At 42.5% G+C, this 16591-nt stretch overlaps 1 protein-coding gene across 1 annotated transcript in view; it reads right to left on the reverse strand.

Moving 5' to 3' along the window:
* The window catches only part of plxna4 (plexin A4), a gene marked incomplete at both ends in the record, with an annotated part of 187388 nt that overhangs the window by 44240 nt on the left and 126557 nt on the right, over window positions 1–16591 (reverse strand). Inside the window, 5 exons of the mRNA XM_079236038.1 lie at window positions 518–718; window positions 7205–7319; window positions 7550–7649; window positions 10187–10340; window positions 13835–13958. Of these exons, the coding sequence (XP_079092164.1) occupies window positions 518–718; window positions 7205–7319; window positions 7550–7649; window positions 10187–10340; window positions 13835–13958 (694 nt within the window). The remainder of the gene's footprint in view (window positions 1–517; window positions 719–7204; window positions 7320–7549; window positions 7650–10186; window positions 10341–13834; window positions 13959–16591) is intronic.

Below are 16591 nucleotides of genomic sequence, written 5' to 3' on the forward strand. Positions count from 1 at the left end.
TGATTCTGTAAAACTCCGCAGCATGGAGGGTTGAGGGCTAGAATCATAATTTTCCACTAAATTACAGTTTCCTTCCTGAACTGCTCAATCAAAGTACAATATATACACACACACACACACACACACAGTGATGAAGATAGACAGGAAGATGAGATGTTATTGCATCAACAGACGATTAGCATCAAAACCAGTATAAAGCCCTCTTCATGCTAGGCTTCCATTGCTGTCAATGCATTATTCAGTCAGTGAATGGAGCATGATCGCAGGGAAGGCGGTACAGGAGAGATAAAGTCAGGCTCTTGTCTCATCTATCCACAGTGTGTGTGTGTGTGTGTGTGTGTGTGCGTGTGTGCGTGCGTGACTGCACGTGTGTGCCAGAGATTGAAAAGATATAATGGCCACTTTTATGGGAAAACTTTACAGAAATGGGGCGTTTTAATAGAGATTGTGTTAGCGTGCGGTGGTCAATGATGAAGCTGCCAGTAAAATACGCACACAGGCACACACTCATTCTCACCGATGTGTTTTGGCACTGCACGGAGGAGCTGTTGAAACGCAAGGCAGGAACTCTGTGCTCGTTTCCCTGGATGGTTAGCAGACACTCGTACCCCCTCTGTCCAGACTGGGGCTGGGGGAGGTTCTTCGCCCGTAGCGTGATGGGCTTCACCACGTTGACCGGCACCAGGATCCTATCTGCAGGCAGCAACTGGGGACACCCCTGTAAGAGAGACAAAAAGAAAGGGAGGGATGTTGTGTTACTTTGCGTCATATCATCAGGTTTAATGGATCATTTCAATATGATTAATATTACGCGAGGAGATCCTGTAATGTAATTTTGCGTCCGAGTGATTTTAGAAGTCTAGTTTGCCTGAGGCACACAGTGAAGTACTCAACTCTCTGCAAAGGATAAATATTAGCAGTAAATCAATTTCTATTTGAGTTCTCGTTTCAAATGTAAATCTGAAGAGGTTAACGTGTTCAATCCATTCGGAGACACTGAGGCTATTTGCTAATTGCACTAGGAATATTCCTACAACATAACTGACATACGGTGTACTGTAGTCACAGAACAATCAACACTCATCATGTAGCAGACCACACAGTTCTTCAGCAACATTCATTTAATTGAATAAAATAGCCTCTTCAGCATGCACTGCTTCCTGTGCGTTTCAGTGGTTTTATTGTGTTAGTTGTGTTGGGTTGAGATCAGTCTCTTGGTGAGACGGTGCTTGGACCTCTTCACATTCACATTCACAGTCATTTGTAAAGAATGAAGGACAGTGAGAGGAGGAGAGGAGTCACTTGGTAATTGGAGTTCTACAATTAAGAGCCAATCAATTCAGGTTTTGCTGAATATGTATAGAGCACCTTACACTTGTCTGAAAGATGGACAGGAGAGGAAAGAGAAGGAGAACAGGGGAGGGGAAGAAATGGACGGAGAAGAGAAAAGGAGAGACGATCAGTGGAGGAGAGAGGGAACAAGTGAAAAGCAGCGAAACAAACTGTGAAGTGACTGACAAGCAGAAGCTGAAAGGTGAGGAGGGAGGTAAAGGAGGGCAAAGATAGTAAATGGAGAACAGTACTTCTCTAAACTGCTTCGTGTTAAAGCTGAGGAGCGGTGGATAGAGAGAGGAAAAGAGAGAGAGAGAGAGAGAGAGCAAAAGAGGAAAAATGACAGAGAGGAACAACACGAGTACAGAGTGACTGAAAGAGGAAAGAAATATATTAAGCATATGCGACAGGAGGAGCGTTAGCATGTCAAAGAGGGTGAAAAGAAAGGGAGCAGATAAGGTGAGCCCCCGCATGGATGGAGCTGTGGGGGGAGTGAAGCATAGCGCACGTCGAACTGGGTGATAACACTTGTTTGAAGTTCATTAAAAGCCACTTGATTGGGTTAGGCTGAATGACTGACTGGATGGCTGAGTGGCGAGAGAGAGGGGAACGCTCTGTGACACTATTCACAAAGTCATTATAGATAAATGACAAACAGGGTGAGCGAGTTCAGTGGTGGATGGGAGAGGTGCTGCATGTGTGTTTGCTTTTCCAAATCTCATTTTTCGAAGAACGAAGGGGTTGTATTTGGAGTATGAAAATGAGTGGGAGAGCAAAGTGAGCTGCAATCCGTCTTTAGTCACGTCTCTTCCAGTTAATACACATGAACAATAGGGACAATAAATTTGATCTGGTTTGTGGAAATGAAGGCATGGGAAGCACTGGAGTATGACTTAAGCTGAATCTTGAGGACACAGATCTACACTGATAGTGACGCACGCACGCACACACACAAATAATAAACTTCAGCCTTGGAATACCATTACAGTAAAAGATGAACAGCCACAGTCAGACAGCATCTACTGCATCATTTGCCTTTATGACAACATGTCATTGAGATAGAAAACTTAAAAAAGCTAATTCCAACAGCTGCTGACTACACACACACATATACAATTTCACCAATTCATTAACACACCTTTCCACTCACATCAGAGTGTTTTTACAGCTCCAACTACCCATCCATGTGCAGCAGTCTCAGGTAAATATCGTTATGTGGTGACACATAAACACACTCTTTCACACATATACAAACAGGTTTATTCAAGACCATTAACTAAAGTCATTTGCTTTGTAAGCAGGCTTCCCCGGTACGAGAGAACATGTAGAGTAAAAGCAGTCAGCGAAATCTTAAACCCTTTCTAAATTTTGTGCCGGAAGAATCGGCGAAATGTAAAAATGTAAATGCCTTTATTGCCTCAATAACAATGAACAATTCCAAATATGGCAGGGAATCCACAAACAAGCAAGTGTGTACGCTGTTGGTATGGTGTGTTTTTTCTCCTACTTAGCTCAGATTGTTCTGTTTGTATGTGTACATACACACTCAGATGCAACAATGTGACACACTGTGATTGTTGCCAGTAGTCCCTGAGGCCAAGTGGGCTTTCAGCGGTTTGAACAAACACGCGTGTATCCTCGTTGGCTACTGACACTGGTGGTGTTGGCAGTGATGCTCGCTGTCGCCGGTTAAGATTCATGTCAACATTTAAGTTGATCTAATGTTAGTGCATTTATTTCCACTCCACACCCCCCCTCCCCCCTCTCGGCCCACAACGACTCAAGTGCAATAAATAACAGGGGAGCAAATCACACATCACAGATATATGCACACAAATCACACATCACACAGCGCCCCATAAGTGTGCACATACTCTAGCTGGATTCAAATGCACAAATCCATCAGGCAGCATACTGTTGAGTGTCGACTGCCTGTCTCCTACCAATAGAAGGACAATAATCCTAAAAACCTCGATACATTTAACCAAAACTATTTGCATTGGTAGTTACCTGAGTGAGAAAAAGCTTTTGTAATTTGGGTGAAACTCTTGAATATATTTTTTCCCTGGCAGAAGAAACAGATAACAGTTCCGTCAGTGGGAGGTGAGAGAGACCATAAAGCACAGTCTAGATGTGAAGCCGACTAGTTTATACATGTGTTGATGTGGGATCTTTGTGTGAAAATATGAACTTCAGTGACAGCCCAATAGTCATGTAATCAAGGACTTGCACTAGAAAGAGAAAAGTAGCCGTCAACAGCATTACTCATCATAACTACATAATAAGCGCTGACTTCTCAAAACCAAGTTGGCGCCTCTCCTATTTGTTTTATCTATATACCGTAATTATCCTTCAGTCTTCCTCTCTCCATTACTGACTCATTGTTTTCTCTGACCTCATCCCTGCTTCTGTCACGCTCATCTTTTATCCCTCCCTCTCTAAACCCAGCCTGTTTTGTTCAGCCTATCTAACTCGCTGACCCTCCTCATTTCTCTGATCAACTCTATCTCACTGATTCTCTCCCCTTTCTTTCCTGACTTCTTTTCTTCTTGGGGACCTACTTAGATCTGATGATTAGAGGCTGGTGGGAGGTGTGAAAGGTGGAGATAGGGAGAGTGACGGAGAGTGGGCAGCAGAGTGGGAACAGTGAATGTAAAAGCCCTTGGCGTAGTTCGAAGCAAGGGAGGAGGGAGGGTAAGAGCAACCGAGAGAGGCCCATAATTATAGCAGTGTAAGGTGTGAAGATGAAGAGGATCTTCAGTTTTCATGCACTACACGTATACACACACACACACACACACACACACACACACACACACACACACACACACACACCTTGTGGTTACCAAGAGCTCTACTGTTTTATCATCTCCTTCAGAGCCTCGGGCAAAGACACTCTCCCGCTCTCTGTTCATTTTCCCTCCTGCCCTGCTGATCCTCACCTTGCTTCTACCCTTCCGTGCAGTTCTCACCTTAACTCCCCCCCCCCCCCCCAAAAAAAAACACCTCTCCCTCTTCTCTGCCTGCACCTTACATTACAACTTGGTGTTTTCGTATTGGTTTTGCCCATCATCACTATTGGTTATGATAACGTTCTACTTGCTTAACAAATTGCTGAGGTCTGAGAACCACACACTATTAAGTATAACCGGGCAACGCAGTTTAGCCATATTACCTTTCTTTCTAACCAACAAAGTGCTGAAAGGTCGGTAATAATCCCCCATTACACTTAACTTGGTTACAGACCTTTTGAATCAGAGTGTTTTCTTCCAGTATGTTTACCAAACCTGGAGCTTTGTTTAAAACCTGTATGATCATTTGACTGAAAATTGTTCTAGATCCTTATGCTAGAGCGGTTCGAGGGCTTTTTGAAGCTCTTCAATCTTTTACTCTTGGTATCTTTTTTTTCATAATTTTCCTCCCAGTTTGTGTCCTTTTTTTATTCTCAGTTTTGACATATCCCTTTTGTCTTCACTCTGCAAATACTTATCGGACTCTTGTGTTCAATTCATAGACAAAATAATGTCATACACAAGCTCCTCTCCCGACCATTCCTGGCCAATATTGGCAACTCACAGCTATTACTGCCTCTTAAATCAAATTGTGTTGCTCCCTTGATCAAATCCGTTCCTGGTAAATAAACTCTTCAGCATTGATTACCACAAGGATGTGCTAGGGGATAGTGATACAATTGAGTAACATTCATATGTTTGGTGGGTTTTGTATCTCTTTACCAGCTGAATGTATTAACAAGAGACTTGGCAACAGCTTGGGCTATGCTTTTTAGACAGAAGAAGAAGAAAGCCTTCGGTTTTCATCAGACAAAGAAAACAGGAAGTGTCCTCAGTTAGAAACAGTGATAAATACACAGATGAAGAACTGTTTATTGTGTAAGCAAGCACAATCTATTTATGTATTATATAAATGCAACAGTACTGGTCAGGAATAACCTTTGGCTATTTACTGAATTCAGTGCAACCGAGTGAAGCCGCAAGCACGGTCTTTGTCAGTGAGTGAGGCTAATCAGAACGTCTAAGTCCTTGAGATGTGTGGAGGGCAAACCGGGACGTGGCCTTGGTTAATGTGCCAACAGGCAAACGTCTGATCCATGTGCCCATATCATTGCTGGCATGATTAAAAAGGCGCCCACTGTACGCCCCGGCATAGCTTTAACTCTGCCCTGCATACTAACAACAAGCTCAACCAGTCGGGAGATTTGCCTGGCCTCAATCATTTGCATAGCGTTAAGGGATTATTCAGATCACTGCCTGAAATCCCTTAATTGTAATAGTACACAAAAAGTCATCTGCAGCCGAAAGACGCCGTCCCATTTCACGGAGCAAAGTTTACTTGTTGTCTATTGTGAAATTTGGGAATGATTCTACGGATGGCCGTGCGTGTGCCTGCATGTTCTAAAGCTTGTATGTGTGTTTAAATCAATAACTCAAAACGGCAAACCAAAACACTGGCAGCAAATACATGACCTAGGATTTAAGGGGTTAATTAAAAGCAAATTAAAAGTCATTAAGCCTGCAGAACACCTGCTTCTTCTGTAACGACGCGTCAGAAAAGGGATGTTATTAATGTGCTAATACCAAATCCCCTCTCGCTTTATTTATGGTTTTCTTTTAGTCAGCAACACAATAGGAGATGATTCACACATTATTATCCTCAGTCAATATTGACCACCAGCCCCTGAGTTAATTGGAAAAGTAAACCGGCAAAGACTCGGTCTCGGGCCTGACTAAGTAGAAGGTTCAAAAGGATAATGGAAATTGTGGAAAAAGAAAATAATATTGTCTATGCAGGTTGAATGGCTCGGGGGAGACATGGGTGGAATAACACAATTGAGAGCAGACTGCTCATCAAAGCAGGCAATCTGGCTAAGCTTGTCCCTGTCCGTCGTGCAGCGTCTGTCAACCCAGACATGAGCACTAGTGATCTTCATCATAGCTCACCTCAGGCTAGGATTAACAGGCCACTAACTCCATGAAAAAGCCTCTCCCTGAAAACTACCGTGAGTTGACAGAGTACAGGCAGGCAAAAACTGTATTTAGATAAACACACACACACACACAGACACACACACACCAAACCCAAACCTTCCTTTACCTTCTTGCTGTGCGCTGAAAGCCTGCTACTGTGGCAGTGACTCTAAATCAGAGTGAGACCTCTCTCACCGGACGGGGAGTGGGCGGGTTATGGGCATCCGCTGAATGTACCCCATCCAGTCAGTGGCTTGTCCTCTGCAGCAGAGCAGCGTAATTGCGGCGGGTTCTGCTGCGACGGGAATAGAACTGGCTGCCAATACTATTGATAATTCACACGGACTAAGCTGTCGCGGGGAATAGGGATAGGCAGGAGGAAATGGCTCCGTTTTATTAGTTTTCACTGCCCTTTGATGTGCAGTCGAGAGCGAGACATGCCAAGAGACTCATGCCAGATGGAAGCACTGCAGCTGAAAGGTGTCTCAATCCTTTTAACATAACTCTTTTTACATGTGACGCCTAGATGGATGGCCATTAGTGTCACAGAGCCAAACCTTTCTTCTCAATTTATTTCACCATGTTTTATTACTTGGCTGGCACAATCCGAAGAGGCCGGCTGGAGCTGAGCAGCGTTAAAGACTATGATGGGGTTATTGGACATTGTCTTACTGGGCCACAGTTCAAATGTCTTTGAACCTACAGGCAGAAGTGCTGAGAGAATTGCTGTGCCTCCTGACAGCAGCTCAACTGTCCATAGAGGGTATGACTTACCAAGCAACAACTCCAGGGAGGTTAAGGAACTGAATAATTTGGGTTTCCATATAAATAAAACAAAAAGTTAATTAAATACACACTTTTATTGTCACCTCTGGCTTTGGACTCACCTCAGGCTTCTTGACTCGGCCCTCCTGGAAGGAACATGTGCGAGGGTCGTGGGTGCAGTCATGCCTGTATTTGCACCAGTGGCACTGGTAAGGACTACTCACACATGACAGACATCTGAATGGAGAGCAGAGCAGAGGGAAGACAGTGTTGTGAATTAGTATTGAACAGCAGCAAATACGCTAGAGAACAAAAGCTCAATATGCCTACTTATTTATGTATACAATACAATTTCCAACAGTTTAAGAATCAATGGCAGTTTTTTAATCAATACGAAGGGATTAGTATTATGACAAGCTGTCTGCGAGAGAGAAGTACTCTAGAGAGCTATAAGTAAACAGACTTACGACTTGTGCACGCTGCAGTTGTAGAAAACAAAACTGGTATTCGCGAATGCCAGGCCTGTCTCCTTGGACTTGAGATAGAGCTGCACAATCTGATGGTCACCTAGAGAAAATAGATTATAGTTCAAATGAATAGTTTGATGCTCAAAGGTAGAGTGTTTTGTATTCAGGTATAAAAAAATAGAGAAAAAGAATGATAAGAGAGGAAAGAAGTCAGTAAATCAACCATTTGTTGACAGTTTCATTCAACTTTTGAAACAAATAGAAGAAACAATACAGTATTTAATACAAACATACATTTATATTAATAGAAATAATTGCATTTCACTGCAACCAATCCAGCACGAGCATCAGGCAGACGCGTTTAAAGAGCCGCTGCCTGCTAATCTTTTTATTCTCTTGTTCACATATCTTTTTTCCGAGTCGAGTCACATTAGATTTTCCCATGAAGAACAACTGACTGCACTGCTTTGAGCCACAGGTGCTGAGCCTGTTGCTGTGGTAAAGGCAGTACTGTTACAGAGTAGAGAGGGGGCGTAAAAAAGGTTTTGTTGGGTTAAGTTCCCCTATACCTGCAGCACTGTATGAGACTCTAAAAGTTGGTGCACAAGCTTTTCCCTTGGGATGGAACATATTCCCCCGGAAAAGTCTCTGAGAGAGTCTTTGACAAGGTAAAAGGAAGAAGATGAAACGGAGAGCGTGTGTATAAGTGTGTGTCTGCGAGCCTGCACCTCGTGTGCATTTGGTGTGTCCTTTTGTCTGGCCCTAATGAAGAAGTTCATGTTTAATTCAACAGCACATCCGCACACATCTAAGTGCTCTGTCTCTACACTACCTATGTACCCCTCTCTCTCTCTCATCCTCACTCCATCTCTACACGCAGGTCTCTTCTGCTGCCTTCCACTCTGTGACTCCCTCTTCTCCCCCGTGTCTCTTTCCATCTCTCTAACAAAGAAGGAATCATTCATCAATCACAGTAAAGCACCGCTGACAACGGATCTGTCCTAATTAGGCCACCTAAATGTTACCTTGAAGCCTGCTAGCACTATCTATCCCTCCCTGTGTCACTTCACTCCATCCATCTCTCCTTTCCTTTCTCTCTTTCAACCCAGCTTAGTCTAATGAGTACTTGTAAAAATGAAAGGTTCAAATATAGGTAAAATGTGGAATATTTTCCTCTCTCTGAAGCAGGGAGAGTATATAACCGGGAGAAGCAAAAGATTGGGAGAAAGGCTTCATTTGTGTGTCTCAGAGCACATATGTATACATCTGTGTTTGCATGACTTCAGCACCACCAGCTTTCCATGTGGTTGACATGGCACACATTAAATACATGTTTTTTAATTCCCCAAAGCACCCTCAGGCTCCCTATCGGCCTTACATATGTACATGTGTGCAGTCTATCTGAGGATTTCATAATTGCAGTGGTGTCGTGTGTTGGTTCATGGCATTGTCTGTGTGTGAAGCTTCTGTTCACGTGGGTGCATTGAATTGATCAAGGGAAATTTTAATAATCGTGCATATGTACAGCGCTGGCCTACAAGGTCTCACCAGAACTGTAGTTTACTTTATCTTACCAATCTCAGGTTTTTGGCTCCAATATAAAAAAAAAAATGTGAATACCAGCTCTGACATCAACATTCCTTTGTATGTAAATCTTGAGCATTATTGATGGATCACCATCTTTTTCTGTTCCATCTATTTTCTTTTTCTATTCATTATTCATTTTGTTCTTTTGTGGAAGTATGGACGGAAATGGCATCTTCATTATTTCAACATGAGGACACGTTGAGGGTTGGTGATGAAGGATCGCCTGCCTGAGGACAGGCCTCCCCAGATGGGAGCTGTGTTCAATTAGACCAGGCTTAGCCGACCACAGAAAGAGGAGGTGAAGAACAAGGGAATTGGAAAGAGAAAACATTTATTTTTTTCCCCCATTTGTGGTTGTGGAATGAATATTGTCAGAAATGTTTTCGCGGTTTGCCTCTTGAAAGGAATGGAAACAGTGACATTGTCTGCGGGGACTGTAAAATCTCCAGGCACTAAATTAGCCAAAATACTGTAGTAAAAACACTTAGTTGTGCAGCTTGATATTCTCCCTTTTAAACCGGGGTTAACTCCCATCACTCCCTCAGGAGCATATCCACTTTGAGCGAGGGAAGAGAATAGATCCCACAGCAGCATAATACCTAATGTTCATTCAATTACTAAACATGTCCTAGGGCAGAGCTCCAAGGCCCACTGAGTTACTGATGGCAACAGGAAAACAAAAATTCAAAGAACACTCTTCGCCTTAGGACTAGCACGCTTCTGGCTGAAGGGAAAACCTCCAGATCAATGTGTGCTTCCCTGATAGACATGTCTTTTTGTATTCAACAGGTGCTCTAATGTTTACATCCAGCTGATGCTGGCAATCACTTGTTACGGATATATTTCTTAATAATACAAATAATGTCACTTTGGTAGGTTATCAGCAAGCTTCCTCTACATTATCAGAGGTTATTGATGTCATGTGCACAGTATCAGTGTTCATGAGGCAAGCATCACATCTAATGCCAGCAGTGTGAAATCCACCACTGGTTGGTATGGAACCGTAGATTTCGTAGTTTGTTGCATTAAGGGAAAAAGTTCCACCCTTACTTTTTTCAACGATAATCCGTGGCATCTCTTTCTCAGCAGGGGAGAAGCACTTGATCCGGTTTCCCTCCACCAAGCCGTTCATCTCAGCCAGATCCTCAAAGGTGCAGTTGACACCCGCAGAAAGTTCTGGGACATTATGGGCCTCCAACACCAACTGTAGCAAAGAAAAGATAGAAAGGTGTGTTACTCTGTCAGTATTCTATGCAATATTATGGTAAATATTCTCTTTACAGTAATTGCCTGGGCTGTTATAAGAAATTAAATAAAAATGATCTCATGACTGTGATTAGCAGCTCTAATATTAAGATAAACCTTTACTTTATGGAGGATTCAGTTAAGTTCCAATGGCTTCACATTGGTAACGACACACAGTGAAGATCATTCATCATTTTGAAATACTATTGATGAATTGAGGACTAAGCGAGATGAACAAGTGAGATGTGTCCCTCAACTGTGACTACATTGCTGAGACTCCCACACCCATTTTGGAGCCAATATGCACTTCAAACATGACTGTAACTCCATATTGCTAAGGAGAAGCACAGCTGCAAGTTCTGCACAGGCTAATGATTCATCTGCAGGGAGGTCAGAGGCCAATGGAGCCACAAGGGGACTCTTGGATGAGAAGTTAATATATGAACACAAATCAGATGCATCCTGCCCAGACATCAAAATAACAACACAACAGCAGCATTAAGATAGATAGATTCTCTTAAAACTGGAATCGGTGCCATCTTGTCCATACCCCATATATAAATACCCCACCCCCAGTTTTATGGACTTACAGTAACATCCCATCTCTCTGGCTCAGTGAGAAAAGTGTTTTAATGAGAGAAAGTGAAAGAAATGATGAAAGCAGAAAGTTAAGTTAAGTGGATGGATGAGGAGATGAGAGGAGACCTTGGAGGACAGAAATAGCAGGAGGACTGAGGTGAGCATACAGTCACCTGGACCTGCAGGTAAAACTGGACTCTCTGTGAAATAGAGAATGCAAATCTTTCCTCTTCATTTAAGAAAATGCTGTGTAAGCTCTTTCTGCAACTCGGCAAAAATTAGCATCGGGGTAGCAGAAGAAAAAAAAAAAGGAAAAACACAACCTGTCCTTGAAAGGGAAAGTAAAAAAAGAGGGTCGTGGAGCCAGGTGGGAGTGGGGTCAAGACCAAAATATACATATTGATGGAATAGCGTGTCTGCAGTGGGCCTTGCTCTAGGCATTGATTTGAGGCAAGTCCATAGTACACTTGTGATGTGAGGCTGAAAGCTGCCTCAGCGGCAGAGAAGGGCTGACCTGCGCTGTTTTTATATTGCTGTTTAATGAAAAGAAGGTGGCGTGGGTGTGAACAGATACACAGCTTCCCACATAAGATGGACAGTGCACGGCCGGGCTTCCATCTCTTACACATCCTCCATCTCCTGTGCTGCTTACTCTACCTCTCACCTTCTACTTCTTCTCTGGCGATAATTTATTTTTCCTTTTAAGGGGGAATACAGCCAGATTAGCCTCACTTACATGTAGAGTAGTCATGGTCAAGTCTAACCACAGCTGGGCTGCATACATTTGAAAATAACCCATTCATGTTAAGATACGCCACACTTAGACACACAAATACACACACGGATACACACATACATCCTCCTGTAGTTTACACAACACCATGTCTGATATTGAGGATATGTGATGATGGGCTGTTCATGTTGCCACGGTAAAAAAGAAAGTATTTGCTGCAAATTATTCATATTCATTCAGATGCCAGGAAAAAGACAGACGAAAATGATTACATTTATCTACTTAGATTAACAAGTACCCACTAAGTACCTCCCAGTGATACTGTACTCTTACTTAACTTTACACGTTCTTTATTGTAATGTATAAAATCAAACCGTATGCGAGTTGATTAATTATGTCATGATTCTATTTGTGTTTAGTGAGACAGTAGCTATAATGTAAGACTTGAAATGAATACCTTAGTTTAAAACAACAAGAGCAATTCCTCCCGAAGCGTATACGATAACAGAAGACATGTTTCATAAACAAAGAGATAATTAATTGTGAAACAAAATAATTGCTTTTTTTTCTCCTCCTTTTTAAAATGGGTCTGATTTCAGCAGTGTCTCTTTTTCATTCGAGATTGCTTTGGGCGTATCTTCCCAACAAATATTTAATAACACAAAGGTCAAGGAGGAGCCCCTGTCTGTCTAGCAACTGCCCTGCAATCAGTTGGATGGGAGATATGTTGCATAGCCTTTGGGTAAAGCCTGCTCGCTGGGAAAAGGTTAAACACTCTCTAAAGGATCAGGCTTGAGCAACAACACACACACACACACACACACACACACACATACACACACACACACACACACACACACACACACACACACACACACACACACACACACACACACACCATGAATATCATTAGTGTGATGCAGAGGTGTACCTCAGAAAATCAACACCTCTCATGTGACCCTCGGAGCAACACTGGTGGAGAATAGTTATTCAGGCTTGACCTTAGGAAATCATATTGGATATTTATGCACTTAGTCTCTGAGATTTAAAGCCATTTCCAAACCAGTACTATACAGGAAATGGGAATTGAAATGTGACATCACTTAAGGTGGTTTAGGTCACAAGGATTTTCCTGACATTCAAAGGAAACTCCCACGGGTCTATTTTTGAATTTATTTCACTCAAATGCAACACAATAGCATATTAATATGTATAGAATATGTATGTAGCAGCATAACCAACATACACCAATGACCTCCTCCGATGACCACTCCCTCCACATCCTAATCCTACTCATTATATCACACTCACTCCTAACAGATGAGCATGTACTGACACAGACTCCGCTGGAAGGTGGAGTTACAAAACTATAGAAAAACAACTCTCGAAAAGATGCTTGTATTTCTCTGCAGAGACATATTTTTGTTCCAATGCATCACAGCTCCTTGTACACTAATCAATACACTTCAACAAAGAAATAAAAACACTTAAGACCCTTAAATCCGGCAGCTGTTTTAGAATGAAATGTCTTGGGGTAAACTGTTGCATTGAGTTGCCAACAATCACAATAGACACAGCTGAGTTAAACTGTGTGTGTTTAATGGTTGTTGACATTCTTTGGGAGAGTATTTCACTGGACAGGACTTGGAAGTTGTGAGGTCAGGATTTGAAGAATGCACGTTGGCAGGCAGTAAAACGATGTAAAGCAGGATTATAACACCGCTAACTAATCAGTATCTAGAGCATAATTACATCGCATTGCAAATTATGCTTGAGTGTGTGATATTGTCAATCTGCCAGACAAGATTTTCTCACTAGCAACACATTCAGCTAGCCTCACTGTTTACTGCAATATGGCTCCATTAAAACAAATGCTTGCTGAAATATTTCTTCCTTATTGAAAGGACAATATATGGACTCACCTCTCATAAGACATTGCATCACAGTTATGCAATAAGGTAATGACAGCTATTATCTATTTCAGGACATCTAAAAGGAAAATATGTATTTATTAAAGAGTAAAGGATATGTAATTGCATGAGAGGAAATGTATGATATGGCAAACACTGTGCACAGCCTTTAGAGAACAAGTCATTGTTTCTCTGTTAGCGTCGATGAGGAGTGCGTTTCTATCCACTTACTGTGACACTAAACTGGGACACTGAGATGTTGTTTGGGTGGACACTGAGACGCACACACTGCTTGATGTCTGATGCAAAGCGACGGGGCTCTGATGAGCGCTCGCATTTCTCCTTTCTGGTGCACCTGGAAAAAACACAAGAGGGGGAGTGTTATTCAAGGATGAAAAATGCACACACACACACACACACACACACACACACACACACACACACACACACACACACACACACACACACACACACACACACACACACACACACACACACACACACACACACATACATACATTGACGTAGTAACCTGACCAGGTCGTACTCCCTTACACCTGTTGGCACCTGGGGGAAAAGGAAATGTCCCGGCGCTCCCTGACGGATGGAGTTAAGACACATTTATCATATTTTCTCTCTGGCAGTGTACTCGCTACAGTGGCCAGTGAATGGAGAGCCAGTCTCCAAGGGGCGGGAGCAGTGGCATTTAAAACAATGGTAGCTCTATGTGTGGAAGTGGAGCCGCTCCGTTGGGAAAGAGGTAGGCCTCGTCTTTGTAATGCTGTCTTAATGACTGGCATTCATGGGCAACGCCAAGTGCAGGTGGAGATGTGGATGTTGGTGGGGGGAAGGGATGGATTCATCCACCTCTTAATACCACACCAGGTGGTCTAATCCAGTCCAACAGTGGTTTTGGCAGTTGGGAGGACTGGACCCTTTGTGTTGTTAGAGGAATTTACCAGCTCCTGTTCCAAACAGTATCCCTCGACATATTGTGGGGGAACTCCCTTCGAACAACTAAATGGGTGTGTAAGTGAGGTGGAGATGAGAACTCCAGATAAATTATAAATGCATTATTGCAGCAGCAGTGAAAAAACTGATGAAGCCTTAAGTTATTCATAAATGTATGTCTAGTGAAACATTATGTGAGAAGTCAACTGGCTCAAAATGTGATATAACTTCAAACTTCTCTGCTTCCGCTCCAACAAACCCAGACACTCTTGTTCTCATGTAATTCCCTCATAAAGTGTAATCCTCTATTGGTTTGGACAATAACGTTCTGTGCATTAACAACCTGGAAACACCAGTGTGTCCTAACACTCCTTGAGAGAAATTAAAGATTGAAAAGAAAGAAAGAGGTCATAATGCACGAATGAGAGAAAGACCTTCGAGGTGGTTGACGTCTGAGATACAGTAATACCTTATGCAGCAAGAAGCTTCTAATCCAGAATTGGAGACATTGAGGGAGGGGGGCTTGACCTGACATGAGTATTGTAAAGCTAAGCGGCCTAACGTGCCGCAAAGAAGACAGACATAAAGAAAAAGAGAGGAAATAATCTGTTTGAGAGAGGGAGAGAACAGGAGGAGGGGGAAATAAAGAGAGAGAGAGAGAGAGAGAGAGAAAAAGAGAGAGAGAGAGAGAGAAAGAGAGAGAGGGGGGGAATAAAGCAAGAAAGAAGCAAGATTTAAAGTAAGGCAGCCATTGTTGGCTTTCTGTGAAGCTTTCCCTGCTAAGCCGGTGTGAGTAGGGGTTTAATCGCTTCGGGTTCCTTTGTGCTTCTCTCTAACTCCTGTCTGTTCCTCCTTTTCTAGCACTGATTTAATAAGACCCCATCATATACGTACCCCCAGGCAAACAAACCCACACAGAAAACCACACTTTCACCTACAATTATACCAGTTTGCTTCCTTTCATACCCAGAGGTCTGTTGTTCACACCCATGGATAGTAACACTACAGATGGATGCTAAGCAGGACATTGTATTGTGTTTTTTGTTGTTGTGACTATTAGTATATTGAGGTTTCTCTTTGTGCTTGTTGCTTGACAGTGCAGCTGTATGTTTTGTTTTGGTCAGAAAAAAAATGTCATGACAAAAAGACAAAGAGAGATTAATAATTAACATTTACTGGGACATTCTGTGTGAGTGAATCATCAGTACGCGTGACTGAATCATTACACGTGTCTCACACAGTAAATATGCATTCATTCTCTCTTCAATATGTTGATAACCAGCTGTTGAGAAGGGCTCTATTTCCAGTGCATACATGTTTCCACTATCGAGTGCCATCAACAATTCTGCAATGTAACAGAATAAGGAGTATATACAACATGAACACTACCTTCTGCTAATAATCCCACAATGCAATGCAATATTTAAATGGTAAAAATTACCGCTGCGAGACTTTCAAGTGATGATGATAAAAACGCGTCAGATAATGTGTGTCCATTACATAGGGAGTAGTAAATGAGGCTCTCTATGGCCGAGGATTATGACACCACATCTGTGAGACACGAGCTGCTGTAAATAACAGCCGGGGGATGAGGAATGGACGACTGATGATGCAGAGTTAACGAGACACGTTTAAGTCAATCTCACAGCAAATAACAATGTTATGTTAGTTGTTGTGTGTGAGTCACCATGCACAATGTTTATGAGACACAATTACTTTGGTGGAAATTTGCAGCCCACAAGTTTTATCGTCTGCAATACAGTTACAAGCCAGTGAGAAATAATGAGGCAGCATGACATGAGTGAAACAACTAGACCTGGCATATCGGGTCTGGGGCCTGTTAATACATGATCATTAGAGCGGGTGTATCAATCTGCTCTAAAAAGTGGACAGGGGACACTTTGTTGAGCTTGTTATGCAAATGTAAAGCAGACATGAAAATTCAACTCTAACAAAGACCATCAATCTGAAGAAAAGAGCAGTAATTGCAACCGCTTCTGGAATTTCTACTTCCTCATTCACTGGAGTGTGTGTCGA

This window comes from Taurulus bubalis (assembly GCF_910589615.1).
Source record: "Taurulus bubalis genome assembly, chromosome: 20".
In the NCBI taxonomy this organism is placed as follows: domain Eukaryota; kingdom Metazoa; phylum Chordata; class Actinopteri; order Perciformes; family Cottidae; genus Taurulus; species Taurulus bubalis.